The 15878-nt window shown below is 45.5% G+C and overlaps 1 protein-coding gene across 3 annotated transcripts in view; it reads right to left on the bottom strand.

Moving 5' to 3' along the window:
• Window positions 1-15878, bottom strand: part of fat2 (FAT atypical cadherin 2) — a 101236-nt gene that overhangs the window by 60664 nt on the left and 24694 nt on the right. For all 3 annotated transcript variants that reach the window (XR_015118971.1, XM_086222332.1, XM_086222334.1), the window contains exons 5-10: window positions 15073-15384; window positions 12018-12225; window positions 3047-3186; window positions 2450-2512; window positions 1355-1567; window positions 429-639 (exon numbers count right to left, since the gene is read on the bottom strand). Coding sequence is in view for 2 of the 3 variants with exons in the window: in XM_086222332.1 (XP_086078458.1) it covers window positions 429-639; window positions 1355-1567; window positions 2450-2512; window positions 3047-3186; window positions 12018-12225; window positions 15073-15384 (1147 nt within the window). In the remaining variant the exon portion in view is untranslated. The remainder of the gene's footprint in view (window positions 1-428; window positions 640-1354; window positions 1568-2449; window positions 2513-3046; window positions 3187-12017; window positions 12226-15072; window positions 15385-15878) is intronic.

Raw genomic sequence — 15878 nt, 5'->3', positions numbered from 1 at the left:
CAGCTACATATCCCAGATAAATTACACACAGTTGCAAGGGAAGGTAGTGGTATGTGATTTTGTTAAGTTGTTCACACATTTAGCAGAAGGTGAAGATGTTTCTGCTCCAGGCAAAGAGGTAACATGATAATGGAAACAAGAATGAGGCCAGGAAATCCCAAACAGAAAGGCACTGCTGGGAGGGAAATTGAGAACCACTTTGCCCTCTCTCAGGTATCATCGTCGTGTCCTTGAACTCTCCGCCTCAGTGGAGCTGTTCAATGCCTGTCAATTGATGGCTGTGGTTGCACAGGGTGCCTCTCAGCGGTCAGTAGTAGAGGACGGTGGCAGCTCCCAGGTGTGAATATGGGAAACAGAATGAATGTCAAGCAGAGTGGAGCTCAACAAAGAGACATGAATACAGATAAAACTCATCCCTTTGCACTCACCAGAATGTAGGGTGTAAATGAGGTCAGCGTTGCTGCCTGTATCCTTGTCCAGGGCCTTGACCCGCATGACCTCGGAGCCTATAGGAGCCAGGTTGGAGATGCTGGCTTCATAGCGGGGGCTGAGGAAGGCAGGTGAGTGGTCGTTGCAGTCCTCCACATGAATTACTACCTTCACGAAGTTCCTCTTTACTGGGATCTCCTGGTCACGCACCTGTGGATGGGGCAACAAAATTTGGTTTGAGTTTTTACCTGATCAAATGCTTTCCAGATCAGATAAAATTAAAAAAAAAAAATCCATAGCTGCCCTCATTATGTTAATTTTTTTCTCCTTATTCTACATGATACGGTGTTACTTTACTCCTTTAAGAAGTATTAAGACTTTTGTAAGTCATGTTAATTGTAAACAGTTATTTTTCTTCTGATTCACTGAAGAGCACATCTAAAACAATAGTGATTAGGTGCTCCAGTTACAAGTACAGCCATGAAAACAAATAATTGAAATAACTACGAAAATAATAGAGGACGACAATTGATGAAAATAAACAACGAAGCATAGAAAGTCCTTTGAGCAGCATTCCATGTGGAATATGTGAAAATGTTTGAAGCAATCCAAATAAGTCTTCATAAAAAATGGAATGAGTAACGGAAATTTGATTTTTCATGAACTCCATTTGCCAAGGAAGAGATTTGATGGAGAGGTTCCTCAACGGCAGAAGAATTAAGCTCCTATCTAATTAAAGCTCTGACTGTCGTCTGTGCATCCTGCGTGCAGCCGTGTCGCTAATTAGCAAGACACTTCCGTTTGCGTCATCAGCTTCCTGGACATAATCAACTGTTCCACAATGCAAGGGATCTCCTCAGACGACAGCAACAGATCATATTCACGTCACCCGGTTCAAAAGGTCATGCCAGAGGTCATGCATTACCATGACGATGAGCGTGTGAATGGAGATCATCTCATAATCCAGCGCCTCCTTCATCACCAGGACGCCACTCTTTGGGTCCAGATGGAAAAGGCTGGAGCTCTCTGGATGAAGGCTGCTGTGGATGGAGTACACCAGCTTGCTGTTGGCGTCAGCATCCTCTGCACTGATCTGCAGGATGTCTTTCCACGGAGAGGTGTCCTCAGGAACCCTCACCTTAATCACACAGCAGCAGAGAAGGACACGAGGGAAGTTATTCAGTGTCGTGGAAAAATAAGAGTGGGGTCTGAAAAATGGATGGATTTGAGCCTGACATTTGAGTCTGAACATGTTTTTCTATTCACATGGCCTGACGCAAGACAAATAACATTTTGAGGGCAAGACAAACAAGATGGAAGAGGACATTGATTACTGTGATTAAGGAAACAACAGTGACGCAGCTGCCTTGTACGGTTTGTCCAAATCCCTGATAGTCTGAGTAAATGATGTCTGCAAGGGGTTTAAATGTCTAGGAGGGAGCTTCCTGGTTTCCGTACAAAAACTGAACAGATTAATCAAACTGAATCTGAGATTTTGTCACCATAAAGAAAACCCTTTGTTCAAGCCATACAAAAATGGAGAGGTATAATTTTCTGCATTTCGTGCAGACTTTCTTTGTCAGACCAGCCAACCATAGAACTCAGAATGAACTTCTGCTGGAGACTTGGGTAAGAGCTTATTGGTTGATGCCAGTTTGATATGCTAGCCAAACAGCGTAACTACAAGTATGGCATTTGTCACATGCATGATGGCCCAAAGTAGAACTTCCCCCTTTCATTGTGAAAGAAGCAAAAAGTAAATAAATGTTTTCAAGCTTCACAGGTTATCCTCACTTCTCTCCACCCCCACCCCCACCCCCCCACCTCCCACACACACACAATTTCAGCAACTGTCAAACTGGTAGCCCAAAACAACGCTGACTGAAGCATCATCAAGTTGTGTAGCTCCTTCTGGAGTCACAAAAGGCTTTCCTGATGTAATTTCCAGGTGTGCTGTACAACTCGGAGCCTCCTGTGTCACATCAAGCTTCTACCGTCCTGGCTCTTCATCGTGCCTCACCTCGTAGAGCGGCTTCAGGAAGACTGGACGATGTTCATTCATGTCCAGCACTCGGATGTAGGCCTGTAGAGATGCAATACACCGGGTTTAGGAAACAAATTTAAAAAAAAAAAAAATTAATACACTGGAATCACGAGCTTCATTGTGTGATGTTCTGCATTCTCCCATCCTGCGATGTTTCTAAAGCTGAATCGCCTGGATGTGGCCTCCATGTAATGCTGCAGAGTAGAGCGTTCCATCATGGCCTCCGCCATAGACTTCTCTGTCATTACTGCTCTGGCTGTAAAAATGGTTGCTTAACACTTGGGAAAATACTCACTTCACCGTAACAATTTGAGCCACTCAGTCTGATCACATACGAGATGCCCATTTACAGTCGCACGATCACCTCGTTAGTCGGCATTCAAGCTAGTGGAGGCTAACGAGATGTAGCCAGCTGTGCTCATGCTCAGTAAGCTGCTACGCTTTGTGAGGAGATTTATCCAACCAATGTAAGGTGTAAGGTAACCAATGCTTGGATGTAAGGGAAGTTCAATGACATGGAAACAGGCTCAACCCCAGCTGTCAGGTACCCCAGTGGTGCTCCACATTACTCACCTGTGTGGTGGCACTCTGGTGACCATCGCTCACTTGTACCGTGAGGTTGTAGTTGGAGCGCCGAGCTGCATCCAGCCGCCGGGCGATGGAGATGGTTCCTGTGTTCCTCTGGATGTCAAAGTCCTGTCCCTCATCGCCACCTGGGACGGAGACAGAGAGGAGGAAGATGTTTAATGTCAGGTGTGGATGCCACAGCACGCAGAGCTATGGATCGCGTCTCCAGCTGCCACATGTGATATCTCAGATGATCCGTCAGACACTCCTGGTCTGATTGTGACTGGTGGCAGAGATGATGTCTCTTGGCATCATCCTCTCACATCTGATGTCCCTGTAGGTGTGTGTGTGTGTGTGTGTGTGTGTGTGTGGAGGGGGGGGGGGGGTTATTAATGAACCACCTTCTACCTTTGCATTTTTAAGCAGTTGCAGTGAAGTAATGCTGTAAGTAATCAAACCACATGTAAAGTCTAATTCTGGTTTGAGTGGATGAACTAAAATGGTTATAGTTTTAAAATCGAAAAAAGAGGAAATAACAAAGAGGGATAAAATATTTTCTCTTCATCACCACCAAAGCAACAAATCCGACTTCAGGAATATTTCGATGTTATTTATTTGTCCTGGACTGATTCCTGTCCTGCTGACACAACCATAGTTGCAGGTGATGCAGTAATAATGCAGAATATATATGACTTGATGGTTATTACTTTTGGTTGGGACAGAATTTGCGTAACTTGTAAAAGTATCAAATTGATTACCCTAAAGTAAACTATCACATTAAATATTCCAAGTTGACTCCGTGTACATGAATTATTCATTTAAAAATTATTAAAAACGACTGAGTTCACATCATTTATTCCGTTTGATCAATTACTTCAAATCAAAAGTTGACAGGATTTTTTTTTAAACTTTTTTGAGATTACAAAAACTCTGTCCAATTAAAAAAAAAAAAACTTTACAGTTTCAGATTGTTTTTTCCAGCCGACAGGACCAGTCTCGTTCTGCACCACCCGCTCTCACCAACAATGCAGTCCCGTTTCGCCACTTTTCAGCAACCGACATTCGTCAGACACAGTAAACACCTCACATGTCATGAATATGCTATTTATTGACATCATTTATCCAACTCAACTTGGTCACATCCGTGAAACAAGCGTTAACTACTGGCCTCATTCAAGCACTTCATCAAAACCTGCCACCGACATGAAGATCAGGGACCAGGATGGTCCACCTCCGTCCAGGTCTAAGGGCTCAGTCCTACACCCCCTCCATCTAACCGCTCTGCAGCTCTTCTTAAAGGTCCCACACAAACTCTACATATGTGCTATCCAGATGTGAGCGTCCGCTGTGGAGTATGAAAATGAAGTAAAGTCATAATATATGCATTTCTGCCAACGTGAAAGGGCAGTAATACATCTTCCTGGCAATAATTTATATTCACGGCTACAAAGCGCAAGAAAAAAAAAAGCAGCAATGCAGCAATGCAGCAATGTGAGGGGAGAAAGAGGCCCCGTTCCTGCGATTCAGGCCAGAATCTGACTGACACTCAGTTTTACTCAGTAACTTCACATTACTGCTAACTCAAACGAATGTGTCATGAGGCCGTTGTGACCATGACCAATATTTTGATCTATTGATTGTATGGGCAAAGTTTAGCACAGATCTGACAGTCACCTTTGGGGGAGATGGTTTTTTTCTTCGTAGTATTCAGTGGTACTGCTACACTTTCTGACAAAGAGCCACCTCGTGGAGGATCAGAGCCAAAATTTGGCACCAACCCCAAATGAAGCATGAAAAAATGAGATAGGATTTGCTTTATTGCTGCACATATTCTTTACTGGCCCCTCGTTAACTTTCTTTTTTTTAAACTGACTTTCTATAAATTCTTTATTAATGTGCTCATTTCTAAAAAAAAAAGAAAAAAAAAGAAAAAGAAAATCCTGTGCTTTGATTCTGCATTTACTGACTCACTCAGTCCACCTTTCTTCCGTCCCTCAGCAGGTTGTGTATCATGCCTTTTCCGCCAGATGGTGTTTATTGAGATATCCACCTTGCAGCGCACACGCACACACACACACACGCACACACACACACACACACACACGCACACGTTTATAGTGTGCGATAGTTGAGGATTCACCACTTTAATCCAACAAAAAATTAAATTCAAAGTGTGATATAACAAGCGAACATCAATTAAACAATTATTCTTTCTCCCTTTTGTACTTCATAATACAAACACACTCTTTCCCTCTGCTGGTCAAAAACTGGGTCAACCAGAAGTCCACTGTTTCAGTTCTGCCTTGATGGCTGAAGTGAAACAGTGCAGACCAACCAGCCTCAATGCCAGCTCCGTTTAATTGATTTACAGTCGCGCTCTGGATCGACTTCCTGCAAGGCCAACACCGGCGTCATGGACCGAACAGGCAACCTTTTATGAACAAAGCGTGTCTAAAAAGCTGCATCTGACGAGGCTGCAGTCTCAGCACGGGGAGCACAGCATGTTCTATACAAGTCATTTTTCACTTTGGTGATCGTATCCAGAGAGAAAAGAGATCCCAGCCAAGGGTGTTGGTTCAATTCCCCCTGGTGCTTGGCATGCAAAAGTTTAAAAAAAAATGTATTCATGGAACCACAAGGGAAAATGTGTAGGTCAAATGTCTTGTTGCACAGGAAAGAAAAGAGTTTTTATGCAGGCATTTCACTCAGCAAACCATCCATCCCTCCATTCATCAAGAAGTTTATCTGGGCCAGGGCCACGGTGCAGCGATGCAGGCTGAGCTGCCAGGGCCTCATCGGTCATTTACCAGACCGTACTTGACTTTCCCAGAGATCTTCGCTTACGTATCGCACAACACGTTCACAAAAGCACTAAAGGCAAGGCTGAAAAAAATTCTGCTTCAACTCAAAGATCTTTGAAACAGAGGGCCAATATAAGAAAGTCAAGATCATGGCTCCTAAGTGCGTGTCCTGGTCGACTGGACTGGTTCAGTTTTGTCGAAGACGTTTCACCTCGCATCCTAAAATCAGGCTTTTAAAAAAGTTTTTGGGAGGACAGAATTTACCAATTTTCCCCCTCAATTTAGTAACTTTGAGGCTAAAAAACAGAATATAATCCTCTCCCTGGTTTAACTTGTGACCACAATGTTTAAGTTGCTCCCTCCATGTAATTACTTCACTGGTGGCCATGTAAGTTGCTCTTTCAGTGGAGTCGTTTTGAAACCATGAAGTATGAGTTGGTCCCAGGAATTCAGCATAACAAGTTAAGTTACTATCATGTGGCCTCAAAATAATTACATGGGGGGTGGAGTGGGGGAGGGGGGTCTCATGGCCCTGAATTAATGAGTCAATACATAAAAACCTAAATGGAGGGAACATGATTTATTTCATGCTGTCAAAATCACTGCATTTAGGGACTATGTTATACATCATGGCCAAAAAGTAATCCGATTGAGGGAGGAAGTTCTATTTTATTGCCTAAAAAAACAAATAGAATGAAAAACTGTCAATTTTGGCCCTAAAGTAAAGCACTGATCAGATCCCACAATCAGGGTTCAGCGTTCGTTTGCAGGAGTCACAGTTCAACAGGTCAATGAAGGTTTCATTTCCAGGTGATCCTAATCTTCAGCTCTGTGCTGCAGGGCACTGGGACTACTGGTAATTCACTATGGAGGTTTACTGTCTCAGTAAACCAGTGACCTCCTGACCTTTCCCCAAGGCGCACAACATTTCCACCAGAGACTGAAACCCACAGATTAACATGAATTCACCAACAATATTTCTGCTTAAAGTTGAATTTCTGTAATTTGCGCTGCTGAGGATGACGCGATTGCTGACACGGCCTCCTGAGAGTCAAAGGGTCAAACTTACTGAGAGGCATCCACTCCTCTCATGGCAGTGCACATTTCCTCAGGGGACGTGGAGGAGGGCAGGCTGGAGTGACCATGAAACAAATGTCTTTCACCCCCTAACATCCCGCAGTAAGAGCTCCAAGGCCTAAAAACAGGAGCTTCTGTTTCTTTCCATGTCCTGAGTCTCCTCTGGGTCTCCTCGAGGTACCTGACCTGCCTTGAAGCTCTGGTCAGAGGAGGCGGGACCAGACATGGTTCCTGACCCTCAATAAAGAGAACACTTGCTGATTCGATCTGCGGATGATTCCCTCTCCGGGGGTGATGAGTACAGGTACGGGTCAGGAATGAAGACCCACCCAGAGCTTTTACCATCCAAGCAGTACCATGTGGTTTCACTCAGCTCGAGCAATCACGGCAGTGTGAATACGTCCAAGAGTATCAAACTGTATCATAGTTTGAGCAAACTTCATCCAGCCAGCATCTCCTACTGCAGCGCCGGGCGGGTAGATGCTGAAAATCAATATTTCTGTTTTATTTAATGGTTCGTTTCAGCAGTAGCAGAAGCAAAAAGAACAATACAATAATGATAATCAATTCTCCTTTTGAGAATTGACCCCCACACGAAATAAGAGGTGCGGCAGTCTCATCACATCACCCACACCAGGTCCCATCTCCTCTTTGACGGACAAACACACATACGACCCCAGTCAGGACGTGACTTTGCTATGAGAGTGACGACCGCGTCTCTCATGAGCGCCGTCACCTCAAACTAATTTAAAAATAAAAAAACAGCCCTCAGTTGTTTACACTTTGATCAGAGTCTGTGGAGCCATGACGATTAGATCACGTTCACGCTTCAGAAATCAAAGTGGTGTTCACTAATTATCATCATGATGAGCAAAACGTGCCAGTCTTCAAACTTTAGCTCACCACAGCACAGACGAAGGAACCCATGGAGGTGCTAACTTCTGGTCTGGACTAAAAAGTAACAAACCCCTGCTGCATTCTGTTTGAGGGGAATAATTCTTTTCATGCAAGCTAATATCTTTTTTTCCCTCTACCACAATCGATCAGAAAACTGAAGGATTCAGACTCAGAGGCCTGAACTCCTCCCACAGAGGGACGCTGAACCTGCAGAGGACAAAACCTGACCCACCACCAGAAACCACGGCCTCAGACCTGAAGGTGCTGACTCTCATTCCACCTACAATGCACCAAGCTGGGCCACATTCCGGTGCACAGATGAGCCTCACAGCGTCAGGCCATAAAGAGCACAGACGCTGTGCAGACTCACAGAAAGAACTGAGTTATTCTGACACCAAGGGAAGTCTTCATTTTTCATCTGTTATCTCACGGCCAGAAAGAGCCGATAGGCATCTCGGTCGTGCCACTGCTGGAACGGAGGGAGGTAAAGCGAGATGATAAATATATGATGATATCTGCATGAGAGTGGAGTCCTGTGACAGAGCAGCACACCCCCATCTGCCAGCGCTCAGATGAGGGTCAGCGATACAGGAGCGTGGAGTCCACTCGACACATTAGAAATACGGCGGCCAGTCTCCTCGCGGAGTCAGAAAATTAAAACATAGGTGGGAGTGTCAGTTTGGCATGATTAAAAACACAATTAAGAGAAGCTGATGTGACGGCTGACAGGCCATCTGTGATAATAACTTTGATGTTTGCGGACCACATAGGGAGAGAAACTCGGTGTAATTACCCAGCGCAACAACAAACACTTCACCTCATGAGTGATTGAACACAGAGCTGTCAAAGCTGCCGCAGCATAAATAACAAGGCAAAGGTGGAGAGTGCAGACCGACGCTCACCGAGTACAAACCTCAACCTCGCCAGGATCAAACCCTCACTTGTAGCTTCTATCCTGTTTCTGCAGCTGATAGACGCTTTTAAGTTTATGAGTTACACAGCTAGATATATAACACGTGTCGTTAATCCAGAGCAGCTTACAAGTGAGGGAGAGCGTTCATAGAGAGCGCGGACGGTGGGTGGTCAAGGGGTGTGGGGTCTAACTCGCCCATCCCAACTCAAAGTCTGAACTGATTTTCTGCTCAAATGATTGTGTAATGGGACAAGTGCTAATCTCTGAGGAATGCTGAACCAAAAACCAGCAGTAGCAGCAAAAGAGAGCGATGAACAGGAGGCGGATGAGCCCCACGAGCACGAGTCCTTTTTACATGAACAATCATTTCCAGTCATTTCTAATAATGCTGCTAACTTTGGTGTAAAAGTTATATTTAAATTCAAGTTTCATGAGTCTTCTTTATTTTCCATCAGGAAAATTGCCAGAAATTACTGAATATTTTAGGCAGCAACCACTTTGACTGGCCGCCAGGAAAACCAATCTATCCTGCTTCTGATGCCTTTCTTAAGAAGTCCAATCATCTGGAATGCATCATAAACGTGTTTAAATAACTTTTATCAATGAAAGAATCAACTGATTATAGCGTGAAGGAACTCTAAATTATCACAGGAAACAAAAGGACTTGCAGTCAACAACAAAAATAATAATTTGATGCACTGTTGGACTCTCCAGACACACAGGTACCCACGTAATAAGCGTCCGCCATCATAAACCTGACCATTACACTAGCGTTAGCCGTTAGTCGTTAACCGCTTCTTAACAAACTACTCCGCCCTGACTTTTACCAGCAGTTTGAGCGGCACTCGCGCCTTAATGCTTCCCAGTTTGTAGATCAGACTGAAAGACTTCAACGTTACTGAAGTATCACGAGTACGATGACAAAAGAATACTTCCATGTGTTTTTCGAACCCTGGGAGTTTGTTTGTTCTTTCCAGAAATACAAATCAGGTAACATTTCACCCAAAAGGAGTATTTTGTATTTCAAGTACTCATCAACAGGTTTCTTGAGCTCCCAAATGTTTCCCCCCCCTCCTGCATTTCTTCCACGTGACTCCAGAATGCAGAAAGAGCCGGCCCTGTGTATTTAGCTTGAAGCTAATGGAGACTGACTGCTAACATTCGCGAAACTGTTTCAAAAAAACAGACTCTTAAGGTCGCTGTAATGCATCGTCCATGCCTTCTCTATCCAGCCGTGACCACAATTTTGATCAGCACCACTTCAATTGAAATGAAGCTACCCAGTCAGGGCAGCATGTTGCTAACTGGCACTAGTATTGTATTACTTAAGGTGGACTTTGTGTCAAATGATGTTTGGAAAAAACAAAATGTGCTGATAAATCCAAGTTAAGTGGTGCTTGACACTGACACAGAAAAGAGTAGCTCAGGTTTCAGGAAGTCTTATGAAAGTGGGAGCCTGTTTATTTTCGCTCTGAAACAATTTAAAAAGCTAATTAGGGCGATAACAAACAGCAAGTCTCATCAGGATGATCAGGAGTCGCTTTGGGACACGACGTAATAAACAAATGTCAGCAGACGCAACTCCTAGCGTCAGCAGCTACAAGGCAACTGGTTGTCTCCTTGGGGAGGCGGAGTGTGTCTGTTGTGCTCTGCTGTGTTTGGCTAAGACTCAGTTTGGCACTGCCAGATGAACAGGAGGGACCTCCATCTATGTTTGCACGCCCCCCCCCCCCCCCCACCCCAGCCAAGCAAAGCCTGACGTGTCTTCCTACCAGTTTCAAGACAGTTCCAGGGTCAGACACCTGATTTACACATCAAATAAAAATGTTCTTACACCTTTTATTTCCCATAAAATAGTCACTCTACTGTTTGGCTCTAGGTAGTAGAGGGCAGCAGGAGAAAAGCAACCAGAGGGATGGAGAAGGAACGGAACGGCCAGCCGTCCCGCCTGTGGCGATCTGGCGGGCGATGAGAGGAGAAGGACTGCTGACTTATCCTCACAGAGGGAAAGCGTCCTGCTGATTCCGCAGAGACCGAGGCCTTTTCTCACCCTCCTCCTCCACTTTTGTCTCTACTCATCTATCAGTCTATGAGCTGCTTTGTGGAAGAATACCAGGTACATTTGTTAACCTGAGACGCCGTCCATCCGTATTGGAAGAATCCTTCCCCTCTTTCGCTCTCTCGTAGCAACGTCAGCAAGCACTTGACGTGAACGTATGCCAAATCAAGGGCTTTTATAGATGCAAGTGTCGATATGCTGGGTGAAGAGGGTCAGAAGATAAACCAGATAGTTACACATCTGCTGAGCTTAACTCACCCGTATAAAGGGTGTCAAAGTGTTGCCCTGAGTGTGGCAGGCGTGTTGCTGGATCAATAGAACGTAAATATCCACGGAAAAGCTCTTCTACACTGCCTACATTTATTTCACTGTCTCCTCCTCGTGTTGATTGTCTCCAGGTTGCTTTGCGAGATGGAATTTTACCTTCACGCAACCGGACCAACAACACCAGCGTGACATCTCAAACGAAGGGTAGCAACGGCTCAGGATCAGACAGCAGGTTTCCAGGGGGGAAAACACTAGATGAGTTGAAATGAGACAAAGTCTGACAAACTCAGGAGCAAAAAGTGAACGACGCAGCAACTGAACATGGCGCGTTTCCACTCAAGGACTGTTTTTTTCTTAGTCTGGAAACATTTGAGTTGAAGCCACACGTGTTTGAGCGAGGAAGCCGGGCGAAACAACTCATGAACGGCTAAGTCACACAGAGCTGATTGAGGAAATAACTGCACCTCCTCGGAACCTCGCAGATTGAAATTGGTAAAAGAAACAAAAATAAGATTTTTCATCTGGTCACATCATCCAGTGTCGCGTTGCTGACCTCAAGAAAACACCTGGACGGCGGTTGTAAACTGCTGTTGTTGTTTTATTCTCCTGTTTGTGCCATGAGTCAGCGCTTGGCTGTAAATGGCAATGCGGTGCGCGTCAGATATCATCTCCTAACATGGAGCTGGTTTACAGGATTCTGGCTGTCACACGCAGGGATCCAGAGGCGGATCCACGCGGCCATCACTCTGGTCTGGGTCCAGGTAGAGTACTGGCTTTGTTGTCATGGTATTAGATTGATCGATTGCTCCGTGATCCGTCGGTTGTCTTTTTTTTAAATGATCATTAACCTCATTTGTGGGATGCCTTGAATCAATACTTGGCTAAATCATAATCTCGACACCTTGGCTGCATGTGTGTGTGTGTGTGTGTGTGTGTGTGTGTGTGTGTGTTCTCTCCCCTCACCTATGATATCGAACCACCTCAGCCGATACGTCTCCGTCATGATGATGCCCACCATGTGAGTGACAGGCTCCGTTTCCATGACAGCAAAGGTGAAGTGGGGCTCGTCGAACGTGATTGGCTCTGCAGAGGGGGGTGGGCGGGCAATCCACTCAATGTCGAGTCTTGCTGTGGACGACTGCGGCGTCCTGCCCTGATCCGTAGCTTTAATCTGGAAAGACATGACACAACAACACCGTCCTTAACCTGAGAACTCGTACCCTCATCCAGCTTCCCACCCGCAGACATGGACAACTGCGCCTGCGCAGACCAGAAGCCAAGCGGGAGGCAACACAGAGAGCCATGAAGAGCAATGTTTTATTACACCTTGCACTTTGTTCTACAACAGAAAAGATGCCAGAAAATACGACACTGGTGAATTTCAAAGCTTTTACGTGTCGTGAAAATAGGGGTTGCTGACAACACAACACAACCAAGTCCTTGGTGCGGTTTGGTCATGGCATGACGTCGGGTTTTAGAGACTGCAGCTACACTTCAAAAACCATAGAAGAGTCCTGAAAATCTGACTGAAGAAGACCTTTCATGATCATTGTCTGCTCACCACAGAGCTGATTTTCTGTAATAATCCCAAATCCAATGGATCAATCGTTGGTTGAGGACCCATGGAGAGGCTGACATCCTGTTGGACTACAAACACACCTCCACCCTACCACGATAGCCGACTATTGGACTACAAACACACCTCCTCCCTTCCATGATAGCCTACTGTTGGACAACAAACACACCTCATCCCTTCCACGATAGCCTACTGTTGGACTACAAACACACCTCATCCCTTCCATGATAGCCTACTGTTGGACTACAAACACATCTACACCCTACCACGATAGCCTACTAATGGACTACAAACACACCTCCTCCCTTCCATGATAGCCTACTGTTGGACTACAAACACACCTCATCCCTTCCACGATAGCCTACTGTTGGACTACAAACACACCTCATCCCTTCCACGATAGCCTACTATTGGACTACAAACACACCTCCTCCCTTCCATGATAGCCTACTATTGGACTACAAACACACCTCCTCCCTTCCATGATAGCCTACTGTTGGACTACAAACACACCTCATCCCTTCCATGATAGCCTACTGTTGGACTACAAACACACCTCATCCCTTCCATGATAGCCTACTGTTGAACTACAAACACACCTCCACCCTACCACGATAGCCGACTATTGGACTACAAACACACCTCCTCCCTTCCATGATAGCCTACTGTTGGACTACAAACACACCTCATCCCTTCCATGATAGCCTACTGTTGGACTACAAACACACCTCATCCCTTCCATGATAGCCTACTGTTGAACTACAAACACACCTCCACCCTACCACGATAGCCGACTATTGGACTACAAACACACCTCCTCCCTTCCATGATAGCCTACTGTTGGACTACAAACACACCTCATCCCTTCCACGATAGCCTACTGTTGGACTACAAACACACCTCATCCCTTCCATGATAGCCTACTGTTGGACTACAAACACATCTACACCCTACCACGATAGCCTACTATTGGACTACAAACACACCTCCTCCCTTCCATGATAGCCTACTGTTGGACTACAAACACACCTCATCCCTTCCACGATAGCCTACTGTTGGACTACAAACACACCTCATCCCTTCCACGATAGCCTACTGTTGGACTACAAACACACCTCATCCCTTCCACGATAGCCTACTATTGGACTACAAACACACCTCCTCCCTTCCATGATAGCCTACTATTGGACTACAAACACACCTCCTCCCTTCCATGATAGCCTACTGTTGGACTACAAACACACCTCATCCCTTCCATGATAGCCTACTGTTGGACTACAAACACACCTCATCCCTTCCATGATAGCCTACTGTTGAACTACAAACACACCTCCACCCTACCATGATAGCCTACTGTTGGACTACAAACACACCTCCACCCTACCATGATAGCCTACTGTTGGACTACAAACACACCTCCACCCTAACATGATAGCCTACTGTTGGACTACAAACACACCTCCACCCTACCATGATAGCTTACTGTTGGACTACAAACACACCTCCACCCTACCGTGATAGCCTACTGTTGGACTACAGACACACCTCCACCCTACCATGATAGCCTACTGTTGGACTACAAACACACCTCCACCCTACCATGATAGCCTACTGTTGGACTACAGACACACCTCCACCCTGCTGCACCTTTCTCTGATGTGGACATTCATTCTTAAACCAGGCCAGGTTTGATCCTGCTAGGTGTCCACTCAGGTCGCAGCTCAGCAAAGCAGCCAGGACCTACAACGCACAACCTGTTAAATATTTCAGTTTCTCAAACACTTAATTACATGACAGAAGTGTTCTAAGAGTTACAGCTTCGTTATTAACTATTAGGACCAAACAGAGAATAAGAGACAGACTTAATACTACGTTATGTTCTTTCCCTTAAAGGAAAAAAAAAGAACTTCCCTGGAACATGAGAGGAAAAACTGCTCGCTCGTTCTGTATGAGGGCAGGTGAGGAAAAGGGGTGTTACAGAAAGGCTAGACAGGTATTCAGCAGCTGATTGTGTTGTGTTTAAAGCAGCGTGATGACAACCACAAGAGTCTTCAACAGCCTCAGAGCAGGTGCCGAACCGGGCATTACGCACGGGTAATTTAGCCCCTTTAGCAACGCTGGCCACACCCTCCACAGACAGCAAATTAAGCACAACTGTCGAGCTTGTTGGAATGTGTTATCAAGGTGCCTGCCTCCTGTCAGTCCATCCAGCCCGACTGCGCAGGATCTCCCAACCAAATCAGTGATAATTTGACTTCCACAAGTGTCCCACTTAGAACGCGGCCTCCTACTTCGCGTCCCCTGGGTGTCCTTGATGTGTTCCTGTAAACACTCTGATTGTAAAATTCTGAATTGTCGAACATTTGCGATGGAACGTTTCTGGACAGAGTGTGTATGAAACACAACACTGTTCCTACACCACTCGTTGTAATTGTGTCTTACCGTGAGAATGCTATAGTTCCCCGGCCAGAAGTCACCGTGTGATGTCACCACTCCGGTCACCGGGTCAATCTCAAATCTCTCATCCAGGTCTCCTTGCAACTTGTAGGTCACCATGGCATTCGAGCCCTCGTCGTCGTCATGGGCAACCATCCTGCAGACTTGCTGTTTCCCCGCCTTGTGTCTCCGTACAGGTAACTTGACGTGGAAGAGTTTGTCTGTGAATGTTGGGCGGTTGTCGTTGTCATCCAGGACTCTGATCACGACGGTGGCGGTTGAGCACAGTGGTGGAGTGCCGTTATCTGACACGATTACCTACCAAGGAACCAGAACAAGGGTTAATACACCAAGAAATCCACATAAAGGGAAATGTAAACTTCACACGTGCCATCAACAAGTAAACTTTCGTGATGACGCGTTCAGCCCAGTCGTGCCTCAGGAGAAAAACAACGACAAATGGAGGTCATCTGTTGTTATAACTGTCGTGACCACTAGAGGGCATTTGTCACTTTAATGTCCTTACTTGATCGCTGCTGTTTGTCCGTTAGAAGGATTCTCTAAAAACTATGCGGTCGATTTCCAACAAAACTTTGTGGAGGGGTGTGGCCTGGGCCAAGGAGGAACCATTTCTTTTTTTTTTTTGAATGTGGGTCTGTCAGTTTGGGTTTGGCTGAGTTCTTCAGCTGCCAAGCATCTCTCGTTAGTGGAGACACGTGCTCGCCCTCTAATTAAAGACACATCCCACAGTTTACCATACGTGTTTACTACTTACATTGTTCATTCCAGTTTTTAATTGTACTTCTGATCAA

Source organism: Aulostomus chinensis, chromosome 13, assembly GCF_037954235.1.
Source record: "Aulostomus chinensis isolate RoL2024-O1b breed Wild chromosome 13, RoL_Achi_v1.0, whole genome shotgun sequence".
Classification (NCBI taxonomy): domain Eukaryota; kingdom Metazoa; phylum Chordata; class Actinopteri; order Syngnathiformes; family Aulostomidae; genus Aulostomus; species Aulostomus chinensis.
This window is presented reverse-complemented; position numbering and strand designations above follow the sequence as displayed.